This window comes from Thunnus maccoyii, chromosome 7, assembly GCF_910596095.1.
Source record: "Thunnus maccoyii chromosome 7, fThuMac1.1, whole genome shotgun sequence".
Lineage (NCBI taxonomy): Eukaryota > Metazoa > Chordata > Actinopteri > Scombriformes > Scombridae > Thunnus > Thunnus maccoyii.
The window spans coordinates 33,581,908-33,608,415 of NC_056539.1; the positions used below are offsets into that span (position 1 = coordinate 33,581,908).

At 43.1% G+C, this 26,508-nt stretch overlaps 1 protein-coding gene across 14 annotated transcripts in view; it reads left to right on the top strand.

The window, feature by feature from the left end:
- The window catches only part of nfia (nuclear factor I/A), a 194,806-nt gene that overhangs the window by 166,983 nt on the left and 1,315 nt on the right, over positions 1-26,508 (top strand). For 12 of the 14 annotated variants that reach the window (XM_042416787.1, XM_042416786.1, XM_042416795.1 and 9 more), the window contains 4 exons: positions 1,436-1,563; positions 15,033-15,211; positions 17,388-17,553; positions 18,173-18,261. In XM_042416787.1, the coding sequence (XP_042272721.1) occupies positions 1,436-1,563; positions 15,033-15,211; positions 17,388-17,553; positions 18,173-18,261 (562 nt within the window). Of the gene's footprint in view, positions 1-1,435; positions 1,564-14,105; positions 14,246-15,032; positions 15,212-17,387; positions 17,554-18,172; positions 18,262-26,508 lie in introns of those variants that run through there. The other 2 variants (XM_042416788.1, XM_042416800.1) reach the window with 2 other exon arrangements.

Below are 26,508 nucleotides of genomic sequence, written 5' to 3' on the forward strand. Positions count from 1 at the left end.
GGACCGTACATATGAACAATACATGCCAACAACCCCTCTGTGAACATATGTGTCTGTGCAGACACCCGGAGTCGTATAAACAGAACTTCATCCACGTCAGCAGTGGAGTATATCCAGCCCTTCAGGGAACGCAGGTCCAGAGGCTGCTGCAACCTGTGGAATGACATCTCTTGTTATTGATGTTAAATATAAAGTTGTAGTGTAAAATATAATTGCAACTAGTTTAAAAGAAGCTAAATAAAGAGAGAGAGGAAGACACTCAGCAGATCATCTACTTCTGAGACAAACTGCAATAAACTGCAGGTGGAAACATGAAGAGGAAAACTGTGAATCTTTAATGTTATCAGTCGATTTGACTAATATTAAGATGCAGCAGAAACACAAACAGACGAGACTTTCAGTTTCTGATTAAGTTACAATCCATTCTGAAACTAAAGAAACTACAGAGTGACTAAACTAGGAAATGTACATGTTACATAGAGATGAGGTTAATTAGACAAATGACAGATTAAAAAACGACAGCTGTGTTTTCTTGTGTTTGAAATGCAATTTTCACAAAGAAAAAACACACATGGTGTTGTTCTTTGTATTTACTGCGGTGTGACTCAGTGGATGCAATGAATGAATGAATGAATGAATGAATGAATGAATGAATGAAAGTAAAGACGACATCCTTTCAGTCTCATTAAATAATCTGCAGAGTGTTTGATTGATGGTCATTTATTGCTGCTATGTAATAAAAGTATAAGAAAGTTTTGTTTCTCTCGCTTGGTTCTGTCATCACCTCTCTCTCTCTCTCTCTCTCTCTCTCTCTCTCTCTCTCTCTCTCTCTCTCTCTCTCTCTCTCTTTATCTCACTCTTTTATTAAACTGGTCATCAAACCATCAACACACTCTATAATGATGATAAACGTTACAAATAACATCAGACCTTGGTCCTAATATTAATGCTAGAGACCCTCAGACTTCCTCGTCTTTATGACTCAGCTGGTCTTTCGTTCAGCGTCAAAGTTCCTGAACAAGCAGAAAGTCTGACCTTCCTTCTTATTTTCCACAAACAACCATCACACAGGAATTAAATGTGGTTCCTGACTTCCTCCAAAGGTTCTCGGCCCCCTGGGAAAGTTGAGTTTAGGGCTTCATAGTTAGAGAATAGTATAATACTACATACTGTACTGTAACTTGCACGTTAGATTACCTGTTGACTTCAAATGTACCTACAAAAGATGTGATACACAATATGTCCAGATACAACTGTGTTCTTCATTTCCACTGTTTTTATTTATCAGCACATCTGTGAGTCCAAATAAAAAACCCACATTATCCTGAATATCAGACAAATAATACAAGTAACACCGCTGCTCTCTCTCCTCTGTGTGTGTGTGTGTGTGTGTGTGTGTGTGTGTGCGTGTGTGTGTGTGTGTGTCTGTGTCCAGCTCTGCCAAGAGGATAAAGTGTATGGAGGAGGACGTGGACAGTCCCGGCGAGGAGTCCTACTACCCCGGTCAGGGTCGATCTCCGGGCAGCGGCAGCCAGGCCAGCAGCTGGCACGACGTGGAGCCAGGTACCCCGTCGCCACGGCAACGACACCCCCCAAACCCCCAGACCTCCTCTGATAACAGCCCCATTGCCTAACCCCCACCCTCCCTCCTTCGCCCTCCCTCCCTCCCTCCCTCCACCCTACACACACACTCCATACACATCCCAACGTTAACCTGCCGCTTCAAAGCAGCTTTTTGGAAAAATGGAGCGATGCTGCTTTCATGTGACACTGTGCAGATGATGCTTACTGCAGGGAGGGGAGTGTGTGTGTGTGTGTGTGTGTGTGTGTGTGTGTGTGAGAGATGTGAGTATGTAAACAGTGAATGAGTGTGTGTGCACAGGTGTGTTGAGCACTCAGCAGGTGCATAAGAATGACTGTTGTTAGTTGTGTATGTTAGTGGTGATTCTGCTTGTAGTCAGGTGTGTGTTTTCATGTAGCACCAGCGGTAACAGTCGTATCTGCTGTACATGTGACGACAAACACACTCAGGTTCACTGTGTTGAAAATGATTCGTGGTCGTTTGATTCATTTAGTTTGGGAATATGCACCATTAAACTACACCATAAAGCTAAAGCTAAATAACCAGATATTAGCCGTTGACCGTGCTTCATGCCTAATCACATGATCTAAAACTTGGACACGAGAGTCAACTCACCACGGATCACAAACTGCAGATCAACCGTCCAGTTTGGACTCCAACCACGACGCAGCAGTCAGACGCATCCAAGCGTCGTTTAGCAGGCAGAAGAACTACAAGCAAAGTTTCAAACTTTAAACACCAATCACACGTCTCCTTTATTACCTGATGTTGAGATCCAGCCTTAAGATTCATTCTTTATATGATTTTATACTTACATGGTGTATATTCCTAAATGAATGTGTGCTTAAAGTGATAATCCTGCAGATTTTCATTATATATGGTCGGTAGACTCCACCTCCACGATACTATCATGGTCAGCGTTTGTTCAGCAGTAGCCATTAAATATACTGTATTTTCATTCTGTAATTAGCTCTTTAATAGCTTTCAGTGTTAGCGGCGTACTTCCTGCTGGATTTATGTTACTGCACATGAAGAAGAGAACTTTTAACAAAGACACCACAGAGGCTTTTAATCTGGTAGAAACTCATCTAAACACACAATCCATCACTGGGATTCACATGTAGACAGTGTGTGTGTGTGTGTGTGTGTGTGTGTGTGTGTGTGATATGACCTTGGATCCCCCCCCCTCCTCCACCCCCCACCTCCCCCCCTCCCAGGATAAAAACGTAATCATGAGGTTTTGCCTCCATCTCTCTCTCTCTCTCTCAGTCAGAATATTCATGCTGCTTTTCTTTTTTCTTTCTTCTTTTCCTCCCTTTTGGTTTGTTTTTCCTTCTTTCCTCCGTCTTGCGTTGGAAAGCTGGATATAAGCTGCGTGGCTCGCTAGCTAGCTCGTTCATCTCCCGACAAGGTAAAGACTGTGCTCACGCTTTTTATTTTCTGTCTACGTGTCTGTGAATCTGTCACCACCTCCTCCTCCTCCTCCTCCTCCTCTTCACCTCCTCCTCCTCCTGCTGGGTAGATACCCGGATGGTGTTTTGGTTTGTCGTATTGGTGTTGTGTCTGGTTCAGTCTGGTGGACTCCTCCTCCTCCTCCTCCTCCTCCTCTTCTGTCTGCACTCTCTCCTTTAATGCTCCTCCTCTCTCCTCTTCTTCTTCTCTTGCTTCCTCCTCTCCTCTCCTCTCCTCTCCTCCTCTCTTCTCTCCTCTCCTCCTCTCTTCTCTCCTCTCTTGTTTCCTCTCCTCTCCTCCTCTCCTCTCTTGTTTCCTCCTCTCCTCTCCTCTCCTCTCCTCTCCTCTCCTCTCCTCTCCTCCTCTCCTCCTCTCCTCTCTTGTTTCCTCCTCTCTTCTCCTCCTCCCTTCTCTCCTCTCTTGTTTCCTCTCCTCTCCTCTCCTCCTCTCCTCTCTTGTTTCCTCCTCTCCTCTCTTGTTTCCTCCTCTCCTCTCCTCTCCTCTCCTCTCCTCTCCTCTCCCCTCCTCTCCTCTCCTCTCCTCTCTCGTTTCCTCCTCTCCTCTCTTGTTTCCTCCTCTCCCCTCCTCTCCTCTCCTCTCCTCTCCTCTCCCCTCCTCTCCTCTCCTCTCCTCCTCTCCTCTCTTGTTTCCTCTCCTCTCTCGTTTCCTCCTCTCCTCTCTTGTTTCCTCCTCTCCTCTCCTCTCTCGTTTCCTCCTCTCCTCTCTTGTTTCCTCCTCTCCTCTCCTCCTCTCCTCTCTTGTTTCCTCCTCTCCTCTCCTCTCTCGTTTCCTCCTCTCCTCTCTTGTTTCCTCCTCTCCTCTCCTCTCCTCTCCTCTCCTCTCCTCTCGTTTCCTCCTCTTCTCTCCTCTCCTCTCTCCTCTCCTCTCTTGTTTCCTCCTCTCCTCTCCTCTCTTGTTTCCTCCTCTCCTCTCCTCTCTCCTCTCCTCTCTTGTTTCCTCCTCTCCTCTCCTCTCTCCTCTCCTCTCTCCTCTCTTCTCCTCCTCTCCTCTCCTCTCTCCTCTCCTCTCCTCTCCTCTCTCCTCTCTCCTCTCCTCTCCTCTCCTCTCCTCTCCTCTCTCCTCTCCTCTCCTCTCCTCTCCTCTCCTCTCCTCTCCTCTCCTCTCTCCTCTCTTCTCCTCCTCTCCTCTCCTCTCTCCTCTCCTCTCCTCTCCTCTCCTCTCTCCTCTCTTCTCCTCCTCTCCTTCTTCCTGAGTTTGGTCTTGAAGCAGTCATTGGTGCAGCACACATCACCTCCGACACCCTGACCCCGCCCACCTGGCAGCATGCTGGTGACATCATCATGGCTGTGCATTTATTGGCCGACACGCTGACACGCTGTGTGTGTGTGTGTGTGTGTGTGGATGCCTGTTTAATTATATATGTATGTGTTTGTGTGTGTAATTCATGATTAGATGTGTATTTGTCAGCTTCTCTCTCTCTCACACACACACACACACACACACACACACACACTCTCCTCCCCTCATATTAACATCCCTGGTTGTGAGTGTGAGCGTTTCTGTGTGTTGGAGATCATATCTTGTCTGATATAGTAAAGATGGAAGTTGTGATGAGGAAGAGGAGGGATGAGGATGGAATAAGAAAAGAGAGAGAAACAGTTGATCTGCAGGTCTGGAAAAAAGTTAAAAGCATTTAATTCCTAAAAAGACCTTAGAAGTTATTAAAAAGTCTTAAACTTCCTCCAAAGGTGTTAAATATCATCTGTTTCCTGCTGCAGACAGTAACAAGCAGCTGACATCTATAAACCAGTGAGACTGGTGTCACACGCTGCTCAGTCACTGTAACACTACAGTAACACTACAGTAGTGTTACTGTAGTGTTACTGTAACACTACAGTAGTGTTACAGTAGTGTTACAGTAGTGTTACAGTAACACTACAGTAGTGTTACTGTAACACTACTGTAGTGTTACTGTAACACTACAGTAGTGTTACAGTAGCGTTACAGTAACACTACTGTAACACTACAGTAGTGTTACAGTAGTGTTACAGTAGTGTTACTGTAACGCTACTGTAACACTACTGTAACACTACAGTAGTGTTACAGTAGTGTTACAGTAGTGTTACTGTAACGCTACTGTAACACTACTGTAACACTACAGTAGTGTTACAGTAGTGTTACAGTAGTGTTACTGTAACGCTACTGTAACACTACTGTAGTGTTACAGTAACACTACAGTAGTGTTACAGTAACACTACTGTAGTGTTACTGTAACGCTACAGTAGTGTTACTGTAACGCTACAGTAACACTACTGTAACACTACTGTAACACTACTGTAACACTACAGTAGAAGTGTTTCCACCTCTTTTATCCACATTTAAAACATAAAAACCTGAGTAGAAAAGCTGAAAATATGCAAAAATACTACAAAAATACTCACGTAGGTGTAACAGTAGCATGACTACTGTTGCTAGGAGGATAGATAGATAGATAGATAGATAGATAGATAGATGGATCGATAGATAGATAGATAGATAGATAGATAGATAGATAGATACATAGATAGATAGATAGATAGATGGATCGATAGATAGATAGATGGATGGATAGATAGATAGATAGATAGATAGATAGATAGATAGATAGATAGATAGATGGATCGATAGATAGATAGATGGATGGATAGATAGATAGATAGATAGATAGATAGATAGATAGATAGATAGATAGATGGATGGATAGATAGATAGATAGATAGATAGATAGATGGATAGATAGATAGATAGATAGATGGATAGATAGATAGATAGATAGATAGATAGATAGATAGATGTGTAAACAGGGTGAGGAAGGAGAAAGTGCTGAGCAGACTCTGCCTCGATTCCACCTGACAAAACCTCTTCAAGTGTTCATCACTCACACACACACACACACACACACACACAGCCTTCCCCCCTCTCCTCCTCTTCCTCCTCCTCCTCCTCACTCTGTTCTGTCAGCCCGTTCTCACTCCCAACTCTCTGCGTCACTTTTTAACGCACCGAGTTCGCCTCGGCGTCATTTTTCAGCGTAGTCGGATAGACTTCTATCGAACTCTAGAAACAACGGACGGAACAGGCGCCATGATGACGTTTCTATAAAGGTGACAAACGTTCACAGGTGGCAGGTTGGGTTCCCCAAACCAGCCAAACACACACTGACAAACAAACATCCAAACTGAACTGTCAGGAGGGAAACGGTCTCAACTAATGTCACAGAGAAGACGACACTTTATATTTTATCACGTCTGTGACAGTTTCTGCAGGTTTAGACGTTCAGACTTCAGTGAAAGGTGTGATGTCACTATGACTCAACAGATCATTTTCTATTTTTACTGAGAACCGCGTGCGTCATGCAGAAAAAACAGGCAAGACGCCAAATCTCTAGATGATGCACCGCTGCAGCGCCGCTCACGCTGGCTGCGGCGGCTCTGACCCGTTAACCTGGACGCCGAAATGAAAACACGAGGTTGTGCGACGCAGGCGGCGACCCGAGCGTCAGCTGACAGCCTGCTGCCTGTGTCGGTATCAGGTGGTGACGAAGCGTCGCTATTTGACGACCTGGGAGTGAGAACGGGTTCGTTCTGAAGCTCCGCCCATCACTATAAGCCCCGCCCCGATTGCTGATTGATTGACAAGTTATTGATATTTGGTCAGTGTAATAAATTATTGATACATTTATAACTGCAGATAATCAAATCATATCAGCTGCGTCTTTAATTATATATATCAAATAATAATTATAATAACGTGTAAAATAAATAATATTTTGACAATTTTTACATTTATTATTATTTACTATTTCTAGTTTCTGTTGTAGTTAATAATTATTATTTAATCAATTATTTAGCTTTTTTATTCTGATGTAAAATTTTATTTATTAAACTTTTTTAAATGTATTTATGTTTTTTTATTTACAATTTTACAGTATTCATGCAATTATTTGTTATTATAAATTTTATTGTATTCTTTTTTTCGTTCTTTATTCACTCAAGGTCCCATTATGAGACTTTTTCTTGTTAAAATAAATACAATTTAGAATAATAAATGATTGCATAGATACATTGTAAATAAAAATATAAATTAATTTAAAAAAGTTTTTAAAAAAATGACTAAATAGAATTTTTACGGTGGAATACAAAGTGGAACTAATCATTTTTGTAATTTAGAAAAATAAAAGCCTGAAACTTCAAGGTCAAGAAATGAATTATTTTTATCCTTAATTTATTTTTTGTACAAAATATAACATTCTGACAGCTTGCTATAATAATAATAATAATAATAATAATAATAATAATAATAATGATAATAATAATAATAATAAAAGCTTTATCATTGAGTTATAAATCACAGACACGCTCACTTCTCCCTGTGACACCCTGCAGCCCTGATCCTCAACCTGTTGGCCCCTCCCTCCCTGCCCCCCCCCCCGTCCACCCTGCTCCCCCCTTCCTCCTCCTCCTCCTCCTCCTCCTCCTCCTCCCCCGCCCCTCTCACTGGAGGTGAGGCTGTTAATATAAGATGTAAAGAGAAAACAAACCGCTGCAGTGCCACTGACCCGCTCCTCATCATCATCATCATGGTTCTTGGCAGGGATGCCGTCGCCCGCTGGCGCGTTAAAGAAGTCAGAGAAGTCTGGTTTCTGCGGCGCCGTGCCTTCGCCGAGCGGCTCCGCCTCCTCCACCTCCTCCTCTTCTTCTTCCTCCTCTTCCCCCCGAACGGCTTTCACACACCATCACCGGCCCGTCATTACCGGGCCTCGAGGTGAGGTCCTCAACCAGTCAACCCCAACAAACACACCCTCAACCCCCCCCTCACACACACACACACACACACACACACACACTCACCCCCTCACCCCTCCCTCCCCCGTCTGTAGCTGTGGTGGGTTTTGTCAGGAGGAGACGCAGGAGAGCAGAGGAAGAGGAGGTCCACCTGTAGATACACACACCTGTAGGCTTCAGGCAGGGTTGTGTGTGCATGTGTGTGTGTGTGTGCATGTGTGTGTGTGTGTCATAAATACACCCTCCTCACCCCTCCACCCGCCCTCAAGCCCCGCCCACTCCCAAACCTCCTTTTCCTCTTCTTCACGCTCCTTTTTTATCCTCTAATTAGTAGAAATGTTACACAACACAGAAACACTTCCTGCCTGCTCGCATGTGTGTGTGTGTGTGTGTGTGTGTGTGTGTGTCTGTGTGTGTGTGTGTGTGTGTAAGTGTGTGTGCGTGTGTGTGTGTGTGTAAGTGTGTGTGTGTGTGTGTGTGTGTGTGTGTGTGTGTGTGTGTGTGTGTGTGTGTACCAGGTATTCGTCATGTTGTGAGGACATAAATCTGTTCACCCAGTCACATGTGGGGACTCGCCTCCACACAATGTAAATCATTATTTTTTGGGTAAAAACTTGGTTTAAAGTGAAGCTCAGGTTAGTTTTAGGTAAGTAGTGTTTATAGTTAGTCTGGGTTAAGTTATGTCTCCAAGAAATGAATGTAAGTCAATGTAATGTCCTCTGAAGTGATGGAAATATGACTGTGTGTGTGAGTCAAAGCTGTTTCCAGTGAGACACACAAGCAGCAAAGTAGTTTGAAACAGTTTTAAAACAGTTTTAAAACCACTAAATTTCATATTTGTGTGCAGCTACACACTGGACATGTGGTACAGACAGAGGACGGTCAGGTAGATGACAGGATGTGTCCATCTGAGGACCTGATTAGACTGATTGCACCATGTTGGCCTGAATATCAGATGACAAAGATGTGTATGTGTGTTTTTAGGTCAGGTGCAGGACGACGAATGAAATGATTATAACTCCCAAAGTCTTTTATTACTGACTGAAAAAGGCAAATGACCAACAGTCTCAGTGGTGAAACATGAACTTTGTCTTCTGCACCAATAAAATCAACCACACAAAGGTTCCCGTCCTGAAACACAATAATCATTCATCTGAAACTATTAAAGACATTTTATTAGTTAGTGAAGCTCTTAAATCATCAAACAGGTTTTTGGAGATTTTGAACACTTTCATACTGAGAGACTGTTAATCCAAGTAGAAGAGAGTCGAGCTGCAAGTAACCATTATTTTCATTATCGATTCATCTACAGATTGTTTTCTCAATTAATCGATTAATTGTTTCATCAGAAAATATCAGAAAATATCTGTTATGGTTCCCAAAAGCCTTTTCAAATGTCTTGTTTGTCGGTGTAACAGTCTAAAACACCAAAATATTCAGTTTACCATCAACAAAGAAAAACATTAAATCATGACAACTGAGAGCTCATTTATGTATTTATTTAATTATCAAAATGCAGACTGAAGCAGAACATAAATCCAACGTTTGTATCAGTCACACATTCAGACTCTCTCCTGTCAGACTTCAGTCTTTCTCTACATTAATAACTTGTTACAGGAGCCTTCAGAAGCTCCTGCAGGTTAAACTGAACAAACCAAACACATCCCATAATAACTAACTAGTACCGTCATCCAGGTCATGATTATCCATGGACGGTTGAATCAAGGACAACTGGACAACTAATTATCTACAACTAGCGGTGGGTGATTTGGCCAAAAATGTTATTACAATAAAAATGTTGATATTGATAATTATCACAATAAATATGAAATCATTATTTCTTTCAGCTTTAAAGGCTGATTTTTGCTCCTGAGTGAAAGTTAATTGTGGTTTTTAAACACTTAACAACAGCAGAACAAATCTGAGGTAGAACAATCAAAACTATTGTAATGATAAAATCATTTTTCAGTCCTTTTTTCCTCAATAAAATAAATATCTTAATAGAAAAATGAAATGCTGACTTCTCTGCAGCTGCAAACAGATGTTCTTCTTTACCTCCTGTACATTTAAACTTAGTTCTGCTCAAGCACTCACAGCTTCTTTTAGCAACTTTCTCGCTAACCCTACAGTTGTTTACAAGCTGCTAGCTACTTTAGCATAGCAGCTAGCGACGGCATCCCTCTCTTCCCGTCATTCTCCTGCTCGGTGTGTCTTATGTTTAGTTATTCCTCTGCCTCCTTTAGTGAAAATGGTACATGTAATAAATGTTTATTTGCTGCGATGGAGGCTCAGTGAATTAAAAGTACAGCGTAGCATGGATCCCAATCGTTAGCTGCTGTAGTTAGCCAGTCCCCAGTAGCCGGTTCAGGCTGACCGAGCCTCTCGGTTTAATTATATCAAACATTTATCAAACATTTGTTGTATTCGTATCGAGGAAAATGATATGGAGATAATTATTGTTATGTGTTTATCACCCAGCTTGTCTACATCCAGGTCCAGTTGCCCTCGATTCAACCGTCCTTAACTCTGCTTCTCTTTCCATTCAAAAAGAATATGAATAATTGTTTCATCCTCGAATATAAGACGACTCCACTTTCCAGAATAAACTATTGTCCTATGCTGGGGTCATTCTGGTCGGGTCTCGGTTTGAGTCGGGAGAACTTCTCGTTCCGACAGATGTGGATGTTTGTGACGCTGTTTGTTATTCCTGAACGTTTTCCAGCAGTCTGTGGGAGGAAAATCCTGCTCATGTTGGAGCAGATTAGAGGATTGAAAATGATTTGTGAGCTGATGGGAGCAGCTGAACTCCCGCAGGGCTGAGAGAGAGCTGGAGTGGGCACACTTCTGTCAACTTCCTGTTTCTCTAAAATATAATTCTAAAAAACATAAACGCAGTTATTAATCCTCATCAGCTGGATCTTCTCCAGATGATTCTACACCATCAGACTGAGGTCCTCCTTCAGTCCACCTCTTTTCTATTTTCTCCTCCTCCTCTTCCTCCTCCTGTACCTTCTCACCTTCTTCTTCCTCCTCGTCCTCCTCCTTTTATTCTCAAATCTCCCCCTCCCCATCCCTCCAGCCTTCATCCTTCCCCTCATCTTCCTCTGCGGTGTCAAATGAAGGAGCTCTGCCATTCTGAATCCTCTCCTCCTTCTTATCGTTTATCAATCCACCTCTTGATGGCAAATATCTTCTTCAAGGAAAAGTTGGCAGGAGAGAGGAGGAGGAGGAGGAGGAGGAGGAGGAGGAGGAGGAGGAGGGCGTCTGAGGCAGTGAAGCGAGGCAATTTGCAAAGTGGAACTAATCCCGACCCTTTCTTCTGTGTTCGACATGCAGGCCGCCAGTCCTCAATACCACACACACACACACACACACACACACACACACACACACACACACACACACACACACACACACGCTGCTGTTGCTGAGTTGTTAAAGGAAGACTCAGACATTTTGGAAAATCGTTGTGTTTTCTGTCTTGCGGGGGGGCGATCGATATCAATTTCATGTCTGTAAGTTCAGCAGAGAGAACTTTACATTTTTAGCTCCAGACTCGGTCAGACATTTTTAAACAGAGAGCTGACGTGAAACCGAAACTTCTAGAAGTAAGAAACTTGATTTAAAGTCCTTCTGATATCTGTAGTGATGTAAATAACTTAAACTTCAGCCTTGGAATTGAACCTTACTCAACAATATGTTGTTGAGTAAGCTTTTAAATGACTTTTAAAGGCTTTTATTGTGAAGAATTTACAGGAAATGAAATACGTTCCTCACTGAATTAGCGGAGCTTCGTTAGCGGCGCTAAAAACCAGTCGAAACAACAACATGTGGAGATATTTGGAGTTTTTTGCTGAGCAGATTAGTTATAAATAAAGCAGGGAGGAAGAGTACAAGCAGAAACAGCCACAGTGATGATGATGTTTGATGAAGAGCTGCAGACGACCAGCATACCTCCAACAGGTAAACTACTTATTTTACTTTCTCCTGCTGCGTAATGAAGTCATGGCTCGGCATGACTACTCCCAAAACAGCATAATGTTAGCAGAGCGGAGCAGCATAATGTTAACGGAGTGGAGCAGCATAATGTTAGCGTAGCAGAGCCGCATAATGTTAGCATAGCGGAGCAGCATAATGTTAGCGGAGTGGAGCAGCATAATGTTAACGGAGCGGAGCAGCATAATGTTAGCGTAGCGTAGCAGCATAATGTTTGCAGAGCGGAGCAGCATAATGTTAACGGAGTGGAGCAGCATAATGGTGGCATAGCGTAGCAGCATAATGTTAGCGTAGCGTAGCAGCATAATGTTTGCAGAGCGGAGCAGCATAATGTTAACGGAGTGGAGCAGCATAATGGTGGCATAGCGTAGCAGCATAATGTTAGCGTAGCGTAGCAGCATAATGTTAGCATAGCGTAGCAGCATAATGTTAGCGGAGTGGAGCAGCATAATGTTAGCATAGCGGAGCCGCATAATGTTAGCAGAGCGGAGCAGCATAATGTTAGCATAGCGGAGCCGCATAATGTTAGCGTAGCGGAGCAGCATAATATTAGTGTAGCGGAGCCGCATAATGTTAGCGTAGCGGAGCAGCATAATATTAGCGTAGCGGAGCCGCATAATGTTAGCAGAGCGGAGCAGCATAATGTTTGCATAGCGTAGCGTAGCAGCATAATGTTAGCGTAGCGGAGCAGCATAATGTTAGCATAGCGGAGCAGCATAATGTTAGCGTAGCGTAGCAGTGAACTGGCTCGCTGTGCGTGAAGCAGACGACCATAGAAAGAAATCTGTAACCAGCCGACTCAGCCTGAAAGTAGAAAAAACGTCGTAAACAGAGTTCAGAGCAGCCTGAAGCCGCTGCTTTCTGCTCACAGGGATTACTGATACATACGTTTACCTCGTTATTTGACACGTCGGCTACTTTTAATATAAATATCCGATAATGTGACATAATAACATTATATATGTCTGAAAATAAGGAAAAGCGTAATAGGCCCCCTTTAACCACAGCGCTGTCATGTCATAAAACATCATTATTGTTTAACAGTGATGTTTAGTAAAGCTGATTACTGCTGATAGAGACGCCAGATTAGAAAACACTACCATGTGTCGTTCTGCAGTCACATGGTCAAACCACGTTTGCTCGTTTCATTTGTTTCTCTAACTTGTTTAAAGGGGATTATATTATACTTTAATGACTTTTACTGTCATTTATAACCTGCTGTGATGATGGATGTTGGAGGTGAACGTACAGTACTGGTCCCGTCTGTAGAGATGCTGCCTGGAAGACAAAACCCAGGTTTCAGCTGCACTAAGTGCGTTGTTTGCAGTGTTTTTTAACTTTTCCAATGAGATGACGTCAGTTTGTCACATATCAATAAACGTGTGTCCGTTCTGTAATCTTTGAAGCTGACCAATCAGAACAGAGCGAGCTCATCAGGAGGCGGGGCCTTAAAGAGACAGGAGCTAAAACGGCCTGTTTCAGACAGAGGCTGAACTGAGGGGCTGCATAAAGGACCAGTAGAAGATAAATAAGGAGTTTTTAACTGGAAATCATGCAAAGATATTCCAGTAGAGCCCCAGAATATAAACATAGAGCTGGAAATGTGTAGAATATGTGTCCTTTAAGATGTCCAAGGATCTGCTCATAAGTAGATTATAGCGTATTATAAAGCATTTATTAATATATGTTTAAATGCTGATCTACATTTTGATTTTTATAACACAACTTGTGTTGAGTAAAGCTAAATGTGTGTGTGTGTGTGTGTGTGTGTGTGTGGCTCATTGTGAATGTCTCATTGGTGTTTTTCTCTATAGACTCACTCATTCCTTCACCTGAAAGGATTTAAATGTTGCTCAACCACACACACACACACACACACACACACACACACACACAGGTGGTTGTGCATGCCTGCACACTGAGTGAGATCATTCCTATTAATGTACACTGTGTCTCTTTGTGTGTGTGTGTGTGTGTGTGTGTGTGTGTGAGAGAGAGAAAGAGGGCAGAGAAAGCCATCCATCCAATGATTACTGTAAATACATTGGCCGCAGGGTATACACACACACACACACACACACACACACACACACACACACACTCGGTCAGTGTGTATTGTCAGAGTGATAAATCACAGCAGACTTAAAGTGAATTAGTGCAGCAGCTTTAACTCTCCATCTCTCTCTCTCTCTCTCTCTCTCTCTCTCTCTCTCTCTCTCTCTCTCTCTCTCTCTGGCTTCTTTTATATCTCTTTTTCTCTCTCTCCCCTCTCTCTCTCTCTCTCTCCTCAGCGCTCTATACATCACAGTCCTTAACGAGGCCTCGTCCACTAATGAGCAATCAGAGAATATTAGACCAATTAGAGTCTTAATTAGATTAGAGAGGAGAGGAGATGATAAGATGAGAGGAGGACAAGGAAACGAGAAGAGGAGACAAGACAGGATGAAACAAGAGAAGAGAGGAGGAAAAGGAGGAAAACAGGAGAGAGGGAAAGAAGGGATGAAAAGAAGGAGGAAAGGAGGAAATACTGAAAGGAAAGGAGAAAATAAGAGAGAAGAGGAGAGGAGGAAGTAATAAATAGATGAGAGGGAAGAAGAGATATGAAAGGAGAAAAGGAATCACAAGATGATGAAGAGAGGAGATAAAAGAAGGAAAGGAAGGATGGAAACAGGAGAGGAGATGAAAGAAGATGAGAGGAGGAGGGAAGGAAACAAGAAAAGAAAAGGAGGAAATAAGAAAGTAGAGGTAAGAAGTAAAGAGAAGGAAAGGAGTAATAAAGACAGAAGAGGAGAGGAAAGAGGAGAAGATGAGAGGGAAAGAGAAATGAGGAAATAAGGAAAGGAGGAAAGGAGAGAGGGGAGGTGATAGGAGAAGGAGGGAGGAAAGGAGGAGAGGAGGAAATAAGAGGAAGAGCAACAAAGTGTTTTTGATTGACAGCTGGGTGTGAGAGATGCATCGTTGTCTGTTGTTTCATCTGCTCTGCTGTTTGCTGTTTGTCCATCTTGTATTTGCATGTTAAACCACGCCCCCTTTTAATCAACTCTAAATGCCCCTCCCCCCTATCTTTACCCCCCCCCCCCCCCCCGGCTTTACTCCTCCGTCCTCCCCCCACCTTCAACCAACTCTCTACCTCGCTCTACCAACTCTTCTTTCTCTTAATAATTTTCTCTCTATGTCTCTCTCCCTCGCTCCCTCCCTCCCTCCCTCCCTCCCCACAGCGAGCCCCCACGCCCCCCCCTCCAGCCTCCACTTCTCCTCCTCCCCCATCCTGCAGCAGCCCGGCTCCTACTTCTCCCACCCGGCCATCAGGTATCACCCACAGGAGACGCTCAAGGAGTTCGTCCAGCTGGTCTGTCCTGACTCCGCCCAACAGGCCGGACAGGTGGGCTTCCTCAACGTAAGCACACACACACACACACACACACTAATACAGAAACACACACACACACACACACACACACACACACACACACAAACACACAAACCTGACACATCTGAGCTGGGTTTTCCACCTCTGCAAAGGTGGGATCAGTATCTGTTTGCAGGGCTGGAGCAGAAAACACTGCAGTGTGTGTGTGTGTGTGTGTGTGTGTGTGTGTACACGCGCGTGTGTGGCCTTCTGTCTGCAGTGAGATAGTTGATATATCTGCGTCTAGACACTGAATCAATACACCCTCCACCACCCCTACCACACACACACACACACACACACACACACACACACACACACACACACACACACTGTCTGTTTTTCTTTTTTTTTTTGCAGATGTACTAAAAACTACAAACTTGACCTGCTGTTATATGTAGGCTGATAAATAAGTGATAAAGTACAACGTCATATAAACTTCTCTTCCCTAAAACGCTGCTGCAAATTTTCCGTCTGAACTTTTTAAAGAAACACTCGAGTGACAAAATCTGCAGCTTCACGTCCAGACTTTTATCTACACTGTAATACCGATCCGTCTCCTTTTGGCACCGTGTGATTGGTGTAAACCCACACAGACATCTGCTCTTGAAGGAGGAACATGCTTGACTTACATGTTTGTGATGCAAACTGTTTTCAGTCGCTGTTACTTTCTAAACAGTTCCTGCATTCACACCATTAAAGTCTTACTGGGAATCCACATAAACAACCAGACGTGAGCAGCGTGTAAGAAACTACTGAAGCAGCATTCACACGTCTCTGTCTTCACCAGTTTACTGAACTACAATAGTTTGCATGTAGGATTCAGGGGGAGATACTGATGGTGCTTGTAGGTTATTTATTCATTCACTGCTGTAGTGAAACCGGCAAACAACAGGAGGAGGATTGACCGATCACCATAGATACTGTTAATAAGTTATGTGTGATTTAAACAGCAGGTTATGTTTAGAGTCAGTGTCTATCAGTATGTTTGTATCAGTGATACATTTAATAAAACGGAAGCATATTTGTTCTTCGAGACGTTGTGAGTGACAGACGTCAAAAACGCTTCTAAGAACAATTTCCATGTTTTAACAACACGATGTTTCAATCCTCAGACCTTCAACAAAGGTCGTCTGCATGAATTTATCCTGATGAATGTTTTAAAGTGAGCGCCGGTTGCTTTAACTGAGATACAGAATGTTAGCTGGAACAAAACTTTAGCTTTGTTTGCAGCAGCATCAGCAGCGATCACATGATCACACAGATGTAAACTCTCCAGAACAGCAGCAGCTTTATCTCGGCCAACTCAACTCTAACATGTGTCTGATGATAAGAAGAAGTGTGATGCGACGGTGGGATTTACAGAAATTCGACAAATGAAAATTCAAATAAATGTTGGAGGTAATTAATCGGGAGTTGGGTGGCGCTAAGTCTCCGCTGCAGAAGAAGAGCGACAGTCGAAGCTCAAACGATGGTTGTTAGTTTCACGTGTGTCATGTGAGGAAGGTTACAGTCTCCTCATCATCACTCCACACAGATCTGCAGTGACGTTTAAGTCACATGATTCATGACGTCATCATTTATTGGCTCAGTCTGTTTATATTTGAGCTGCTGTCACACCTCAGACAACAGGAAACACTTTTTTTTTTTTCTTTCATGCATAAAACAGGTGGATGGAAACACACCTGCAGATAAAGCAGATACACAAATAACACACACACAAACACACACACTCACACACTCATACATGATATTGCTGTGTGGAGAACAGTATGTTCTGTATATGTGGAGGGAAAGAGCAGAGACAGAAGGAGGCAGAGGTGAAGCGAGGTATTATGCTTATAGATTAGCAGGATAAAATGCGAGCAGCAGCAGAATTCTTTATGACCAGCCAGGAAAAGTGCTGACACACTCACACACACACTCACACACACACACACACACACTCACACACACACACACACACACACACACACACTTACACTCACTCAGAGGACAGCAGAGAGTTGAGCTGTTACAGGTTAGCTGTGCGACCGACCTGTTGATGTTTATCTGTAGCGTGTATCGTTTATATGTTTGTATTTAATGCTTATTAATTGTGTTTGTGTGTGTGTGTGTGTGTGTGTGTGTGTGTGTGTGTCTCTCCCCCCCCCTCCCTCTTCAGCCTAATGGTAGCTCCCAGGGAAAGGTCCACAACCCTTTCCTGCCGACGCCCATGCTGCCTCCCCCTCCTCCTCCCCCGATGGCCCGTCCCGTCCCGCTGCCCGTCGACGCCAAGCCGCCCTCCACCTCCTCCACCGAGGGGGGAGGCAACTCACCCACCTCACCCAGTGAGTGCAGCAACTTTTAACTCATTCAACTCGACATGCATAAATTATTATATACGTTCATATTGAGAACATATTCTCCTGGAGGCCATAACGCCTCCACAACAATAAAAAACACATAAATATCACAGTTTTTTTAATTATTAATCTAATATTTACTTGATTCTTAATCTTAAAACAGTGATTGTGTTTGGATTATATATATATATATATATATATATATATATATTTGTCCTCAGGCTTTCTCTTATTTTGGCAAAAACAGACACATTCAATGCCAAAATATTTAATCCTGCTGACACTCATCAACAACACATGAATATATGTTTTTATTTATTGCTTTTGTTTTTATCCTGGAAACCAGAGCAGAGCTTAAAATCCATCTGTCTTACATCTTTCAAAACTTTACTCGTCTGTCAGTGAACTTAACAGCAGCATCCACCCAAAATGAACCAAAGTTTTAACAGCATAATGTTTCATCTCTGGGTCATTGTAAGAGAAGAGTCATCAATGTTCATCTATTTATTTATTTATCTTCAGTTTCCAGATTCTTGAGTCTCAACTAGACTTCACTCATCTTAATGACTGTCATCTTAACTGCGTGTATGTTTGTGTGACACAGCTTACTCCACCCCCACTACATCTCCAGCCCAGCGGTTCGTCAGCGTCGGACCCAGAGACCCCGGCTTTAACATCCCTCAGCAGCCACAGGTAACACACACACACACACACCTGATGTTGGTCCGGCTCTGTTGTTTATCCTGCTTTAGTTCCACTGAAGACAATCAGTGTCCTTCCAGCTTACAGTTTATGTTTCCCTCCGTGCTCGTCCGGCACCGATGAGCCGGACCTCACTAAGGCTCCGTTTACACCTGGCCTTAAAGTGTGTGTTAAACAGCAGTCAGGTGTCCATGTGAACACTTCACACTGGATATTAAAAGATCCTTCAAATGTGCTTTCAGTGTAATGCATTCAAGACTTTTATTTATTGACTTTTTGTCTGCTTTTAATACAATCCAGCCTCCCATTTTAGCCAATAAACTGCTGTCTCTTTTTGATTTTGATGTTAGGTGGATTGTAGATTTCCTGACATGTAGGCCCCGGACGATCAGGGTTAATGGTTCCTCGTCACAGACCTTTACTGTACATCCTGTTAGTGATAGACGCTGTTATCATCAGTGTTCTCTGAGATGAAGAGACGTCTCACAGGCCTGTTGTTGACGACTTTGTTCGCTGGTGTGATGATCATTTTCTGAGGCTGAATATTACTAAAAGACATCAAAGGTCAGGTCAAAGGTCAGGGAGTAGATATAATTATAGAGCTACTAGTATCTCGTCACGATCATTGACGATAACTTTGATCTGAACATAGCGGCGATCTGTAAGATTGTCAGGCCAGTAATGACTGTACTTCCTGTTTGTCTGATTGAGTCAGTTTTAACCTTTTCATCAGGATCCTGGTGACCAACCTGAACGTCCAAAACACAAACCGTCTGTGCAACATGGTTAAGGTGGAGAGATCAGAACTCCAGCAACACTCGTAGTATGAAGAACAACTTTATTAGTTGACCGATGCATTTCGGCTTGTGGCCTTCATCATAGTCATCATCAAACACATTACAAACAACATTTAAATAAAGTAAGTTGCGTATGAAAACCAGTCATATACATCCAGACACATATCAGCCAATGACGGGTCGGATATATGGTCATGTGACTTCAGACCAATCGTTGGGTGACACCATATTTGGTCTGTTAACTAGAAAGGTGTAACTAGGGGGTGGTACTTGGGTTTCTGTTAATCCCAAACTGTGCCTATTAGATCCAGCATACATACTAGATATAGTCCAGTAAACTGCCAGTGATCAGTGTCACAGACAGCCTGCATACGTGGCTCTATATAGTACATCTGTGGACGCAGACGTGTTACACACATGCACAGTTGAGAAGCTGCTGTGCTGAATGAGCGAGCAGCACTTCATAAAAATGAAATGCCAACAGCAGCAGTTAAATTTAATGTCTGTCTTTGGAAAGAAAGAAAGGAAATGTGAGTTGGTTGATTAGAAGGTTATTCAGTAATTAAGTCCATGATAATCATATTTATCTGTTTAGACCTGTTGATGTTCTGGCAGAATTTAATTATCTCCCGGATTTTGTATTGGTTGCTGTAGTCACTGAATAAATGTAGAAATGCCTTTTATTGTCTCCCCACTTCTCCAAGCAAAGCTTCATCAGTCTGAGTTAGTCATATCAAGAGGATATCTGACACATTTACAGTCTTTGTGTTTCCTCGGACAGTGTTTCCCTGTTGAGCTGCAGGTTGAAGTATAGTAACAAAAAGTGGATAATGTAAACAGATCACGTTTTAATGCCGTAGTGTAAACGGGGTCTGACGCTCTTTTCCAGTTTCCAACATCTGCTGGAAAGAATATTACAGTTACGACTGGTTTCCTGCACGAGTCCACATCTTCAAAACTCTTCAGCAGACACATGAACACAACAGACGCACTGAGATAAAAACACCAACAACAGGCGGCACATGAGGATCTTTTTATGACATCACTGTTTCATTGTGTTTATGTAGTGTATAAATGTGTATATAGTGTAAATACAGTCAGATGTGTAGCTCTCTATAGGACGTACTGCTTGTTTTCTGGTTGAATAGAGATGTATTTCAGTGTGGTTCTGATCTGTATGAATACATCTACATGAAGAGTTTGGAAGTCAGGATGTAAACAAATGTTTTGTTGCTTGTTTGTGTTTTGAGGACGTTTGAAGGCTGAAGTCTTTTCACATGTTTCAACTAGTTAACTACTAACAGAGCCTGAAGCATCGCTACTGTTGCTATGGTTACCCGCAGTGGAGCTCTGATTTAAAAGAGGAGGTTAAACTGTTGACCTGAACGATGTGTCTGAGGTGTGAACAGACACCTGCCGGCCAATCAGAGAGCAGGATTTTGTTGTGGCCTTGATGTAAGTGGCTGTAAACAAATATGATGATGAGAAAAGAAAGCAGCACTTTACTTCAGGCCAGTAACATTTACTGCAGAGCAGCTGGTCAGTGAACGCAGCATCCACATTAACAGAGTACTATCTGTGTGTGTGTGTGTGTGTGTGTGTGTGTGTGTGTTCAGGTCAGGGTCTGTTTGCCAGCTGATTTATGAAGAGTGTAACGATTGGGCAGCCTTGACTTAACTCATCCCCCCCTCAACCCCCCACCCCACACACACACACACACACACACACACACACACACACACACACACACACACACACACACACACACAGTGCAGTGAGACGACAGTGAGGTGGGAGTCCTGTGTTGACAATCGAGACATGTTTGATTGCTTTGGTGTGCGTGTGTGCGTGTGTGTGTGTGTGTGTGTGTGTGTGTGTGTGTGTGTGTGTGTGTGTGCGTGTGTGTGTGTGTGTGTGGCAGCCTGCAGTGAACGAGGCTGTCGATTTATTGACTGTCACAGGCCAACGCACACACACACACACACACACACACACACTCCTGAAGACATGGGCCAGGTGTTTGTCACCGCTGCCAGAAACAGACTTCCTGTTATTTATTCTTCTTCTCTCTCTGGGACGTCGTCGTCTTCTCTCAGTTTTGGACTTGAGATTTTTCTGAAATTCCACATTTTACAGAAGCAACAATTTCTTTTTATGAATTATCACAAATTGTAGGTAAATAACCAACGTTGAACTGGGATGTTTTAGAAAGTGAGAACATTTTTAGAAAGTGGGAATATTCTTTTATTCTAAAGAAGGAACATTTATGTAAAAAGTGAGAAGATTTCTAGGAAGTGGGGATGTTTTTAGCAAGTGAGGCCTTTTCCAAAATGAGTATATTTTTAGAAAGTTAGTTTGAGAGTTTTTGGAAAGTTAAGAACATTATTTTGAAAAGCGAGTAGATTCTGGAAAGTGGGAACATCTTTAGAAAGTGAGAATATTTCAGACAGTGGCTGTTTTCATTTTTTAAAGAGTTCAGTACAAGTGACTCAAAATGAGACAATATTTGAGTAGATTCCTGTTGTCCTGACAGCAGAGAGGTGATGATGACGTAACAGGAAGCAGCACAAACTGCACAAAATTCAAGGTAATTACTGCGAAAATTAGACAGTAAAAGTTTTTATTTAGAGGTTAACTTCATACAAAGTTCAATAAACAGAAGAAACATAAATGAAATCAATATTTGGTGTGAACATGGTTTGTTTTTAGAGTCATTTGCAGATGTTTAACAGCTGATGTTTAAGACATTTGGTGCAAATTATAAGAAATAAATGAAAAAAGTGGTTTAGTTGGTTTAGTTGGTAAGAACCTTATAAACTATATGAAGATGTTCTTTTTCAAAAATTCTTAATAAGGTCGACAGTTATTGAACTGAGAGAAAATAGTTTTTTTATTGTGTAGTTTTGTGGTTAAACCTAAAATTAGCATATTAGGTTTATTCAATCATTTCCTATAAGTAGCAGCTGTGTAACTGTTCATTCATAGGACATTTATTTGAAAGGATTATATAATTTAGTATTACGAGAAATGTGCTTCATACTTTTTCAACTTGTTTCTAATCATTTGTAGCAAACTGCACCACCCTGCCTGTAAAATGTCTTAAACATTTACTGTTAAATACCTGCAAATGACTGGACCTGTAAAATAAAACATTACTGATAGTTATTTATGACTCTGGCTGGATGTTCGGGATAAATTTTATTATTATGGAGAAGAATCTAAACATCTAAATCACAAAATCACACGTTTACGGTTACTAGGCTCAGTTTCCGTCCTGCTCTGAGAGTCGGAAACCGCTGGATCAGAACAATGAGGGTCCTCAGAGGTGCAGAAGCACAAACATGTACATGAATAAAAGGCTGTAGATTGACAGGCAGAGTGTGACCTCAGAGCAGGACGCACACACACACACACACACACACACACACACACACACATGCACACACACACACACACACTTTAAAGTAGGAACAAAAGTCATCCTGGGCGGTCGACATTAGGCTTCTGTTAGAGAGCGAGAGCCATGGGACTGTACAGTAAACACTCTCTCTCTCATCGCCATGGTGACCAACTGGACAGTCTGTGCATTCCTGTGTGTGTGTTTGTGTGTGTGTGTGTGTGTGTGTCGGGGAGGGGGGGGGTGTGTGTATAGGTTTTTTGGTGGGAGTGGGGGGCAGATGGCACTGGCTTTGTGTGAGAGTGGGCATCGTGCCCACAGGGGTCAGCGTGGTGGTTGCCGTGGGCGACGGTGGCGGTTGCCCATAGAGACGAAGATGGAGGGGAGGGAGTTGGCACCTCATCATGCCAACCAACACACACACACACACACACACACACACACACACACACACACTTATCGATCAGGTCATGGCTCTGTGTTGTATAGTAGTGTGTGTGTGTCTGTCTGTGTGTGTCTGTCTGTGTGTGTGTGTGTGTGTGTGTGTGCGGTTAGGTTACATCTGAGGAGCAGACGTTGCAGTGAGGGTGCTTTCCCCTCCGTGTGTGTGTGTGTTTTTGTGTGTGTGTGTGTGTGTAGTCATCATCTGTCTCTGTGTCCTATTTGCACACAATCTTCAAGGTGAGGCTCACACACACACACACACACACACACACACACACACACACACACACAGACACACACACACACACACACACGCAGAACATACACCACGCCCACCCAATGACTCACCCACACTGTGTGTGTGTGTGTGTGTGTAGTATAAGTGTGTGTCTATAAGAAGTGCTGACTCAGGACGGGACTGGGCGAGAGATATATAAACACATGCAGAGAGAGAGAGAGATTACGGTGGCAGAGAGGCGTTTGTGTGACCTCTGCTTTGATTCTCAAACATTTTAGCAGATTTTTATAAAAGAACTAAAGGAAATAACTCGTCATAATTTATTCTCCGCTGGCTGCATCTCGGTGTCTGTTACCTGGAGACAGAGTTCATCTCCAGTTGCAACAGATGATTGACAGCTCTGTCCTTCACTAACCCTTTCTAACCCTGATTGAATGACACTTCCTTCCAGCCTGTTTGTTTACTTCTTTTTTTTTTTTTGGCAAATTGTCTCCATTAAAAGTCTGCTGAATCAGCTGTTAGCAGCTCCTGTTTGTGGTGTAACCATGGAGACAGACAACTATCAATGGATCACCACAGGAAGCGTCTTTTCTCTCTGATTTCTAAGTGGATTTATGGAGATTTATTGCTGATGGACATATGAAATAATTATATCCTCAGGAAGTGTTGAGTTAAGAGTAGAGCTGCTCCCTAAAAGTCTCGATAAACACGAGTCCACTCATGTTTTGTCAGTCGAATCGCCGCTTTTTATTTTTGCCACATCATTATACACAGCAGCGTGACGTCATGACAGGCTGTCTCTAAATGATCTAAACACACAACTGTGATGGAAACAGGACAACACGATGCAGATCAACGCACACCAGCGTCTCTACTGTCTCTACTGTCTCTACTGTCTCTACCGTCCACTGAACTATAAGTGAACTAACACCAGGACAAACACTTTTTATTTCTCTGACTCTGGAAATCTGATCACAGCATTAAAACACGAGTCTTACAGGTAAAACTCATGTAGCTGTTATATCAGTTTAGTGCGGCGCGGTTGCTCTGCAGGTGCGCTTGATTGTTCTGTAACTGCAGTAACTGGGTGGAGACATGAATCTCTAGTTATGACCGTGAGGAAGAGCAGGGATTTTGATGCAAATGGCAGCAACCAACAGCTGATCGTGTTGATAAGCGGCCAAACTACAACTAACTTCCTGTTGTTTTCAGAACACCTGTATGCACCTTCGCAGTAGCTTTGCCTCACATGTCTCCCTCCACGCCTCCTCCTTCAGCTCACAGCTGGAAAACTTTTACCAGAAAAAAACTAACCAGAGCACCAAATGTGGATCAATCCGCTGTTGGAAATAGTCCCCAACAAACACCGTGTTTCCTCCTGTTTGTTTGCTACAGCGGTAGCACCTGTTTTAGGAAATTACAAAGCCTTTGTCTAAAAATGAAATTACATATTTATGACACCGTCTTTACCCTTTAAAGTCTCTCTATCATCTTTCTCGTCCTATAACAGCCTCCTTCGCTCTCGTTCTCTCTTCTTTTCTCTCTCTGTGTGTCTGTGATGAGTATCTACAATCTGAATCACAGCTGTCAGCATCAGCCCAGTGTGTGGTAACATTACTCCACACACACACACACACACACACACACACACACACACACACACACACACACACACACTGTCTGGCCTATGAGAGTTTCATCTTCTCTGAGTCTTCTCAGGACAGAGGGAGGAGCTGCAGTGCAGGGAGCAAGCGAGAGGGCGAGAGACATAGAGAGACACAGGAGGGAGAGAGAGGGAGCGCGCAAGCGAGGTAGAAAAGTCCCAGCGTCAGCAAGTTGTATTGATTAAAAACTAACCTTCCAGTCTTCTCCTCTATCACTACTGCACACACACACACACACACACACACACACACACACATACACACACACAGCAATAGAATTACAACGAGTCAGGAGCAAGTGAGGTCTGAGTGCAGAGAAACCCTGCAACACACACACACACACACACACACACACACACACACACACACACACACACAGAAACTATTTACCTTCATGCACTTTATTTAAACTTTCACTTTACATTCAATATTCAGAAACACACTTTCTAAATTGTGTGTAAATTTTTTAAGAGTGTGAATGTGTGTCTGTGTAGATGTGTGTTTGAATCAATACTCGTGTGTGTGTGTGTGTGTGTGTGTGTGTGTAGAAGTGCAGAGTGGGACGGGGGAGGAGAAAGTGATCGAGAGGAGGATGAATGTAAAGAAGAAGGAAGAAAGGAGGAAGAGGAGGGAGGAAGAGGAGGAAGAGTAGAAGGGGAGGGGCGGAGTAGGGTTGGGTAAGGAAGGGGGGGGAGACGATGCGGTTGCCTTGGCGATGGAAGTCACGTCCCGGGCCGTCTGGTTGTCCCTAGCAACCAGACATGATGTAACGCGGCTTGAACTTGAACTCGGCAGGGCGGCGAGGAAGAGGAGGAGGAGGAAGAGGAGGGGAGAGAGATTCTTGAAACGAGAGCGATGCACCTGTTGGCGATCGATAACGGACGATCAGAGATGGATTACACACACACACACACACACACACAGAGTTTGGTGATGCTGTGGAGATAATAGAAAGTGAACTCATAAACTCCCAAATCCCTCAAATCATCCAGAAATACATCACATTACAGAAACTAAAGAAGCTTTTAGAGTCTTTAATCCACAATCACACTACGTTATATATATATATATATTTGCCTTTCTTGATGGTCAACATGTCAGATTAATTCATCACAGAGTCATAAATTCTTGCCATTAGTTGGGTGAGAGTCAAAGCAACACGTTTGGGATCCCGACTAATCGTAGCTCTCCATCTTTCACGGTTGGTGTGACGTATAAAGGTGATGAGTACGTCGGCAAGGGAAGGCAAAAAAGTTATGAGATGTGAATCTTTTTGTCGGGGTGTCATGATGCGTTTCCTGTCTTCCACTATGATACAAAACTCGTCTTCATTCCTGATGTCACACATCTGTCGGGTCGAGGTGATCGATGGATGATAAGAACTGGATACCAGACTCAGAGGAACTTATAAAGTCGCTTCTCTAGGCTCTGGGAAAGTTTTATAAATATAAAACCTTCATAGACTAAAAATTCATAATACAAAGGGCAATAATTGACCTTATTAGCAGTTGAAGGTGTCCTGTCACAGTTTTATAAAGGCGTCCTGTGGGGATTTTTCTGTTGCTATACCACGAGTGGCCACTGGGAACAATTGGCCCCATTGGTCACTTAGGTCTTCCAACCAAAACCTGTTGGCTGTACCACGTGCCAAACTAAAAACCAAAGGTGACTGTGCGTGCTTCTGTTGCCGTGGCTCCT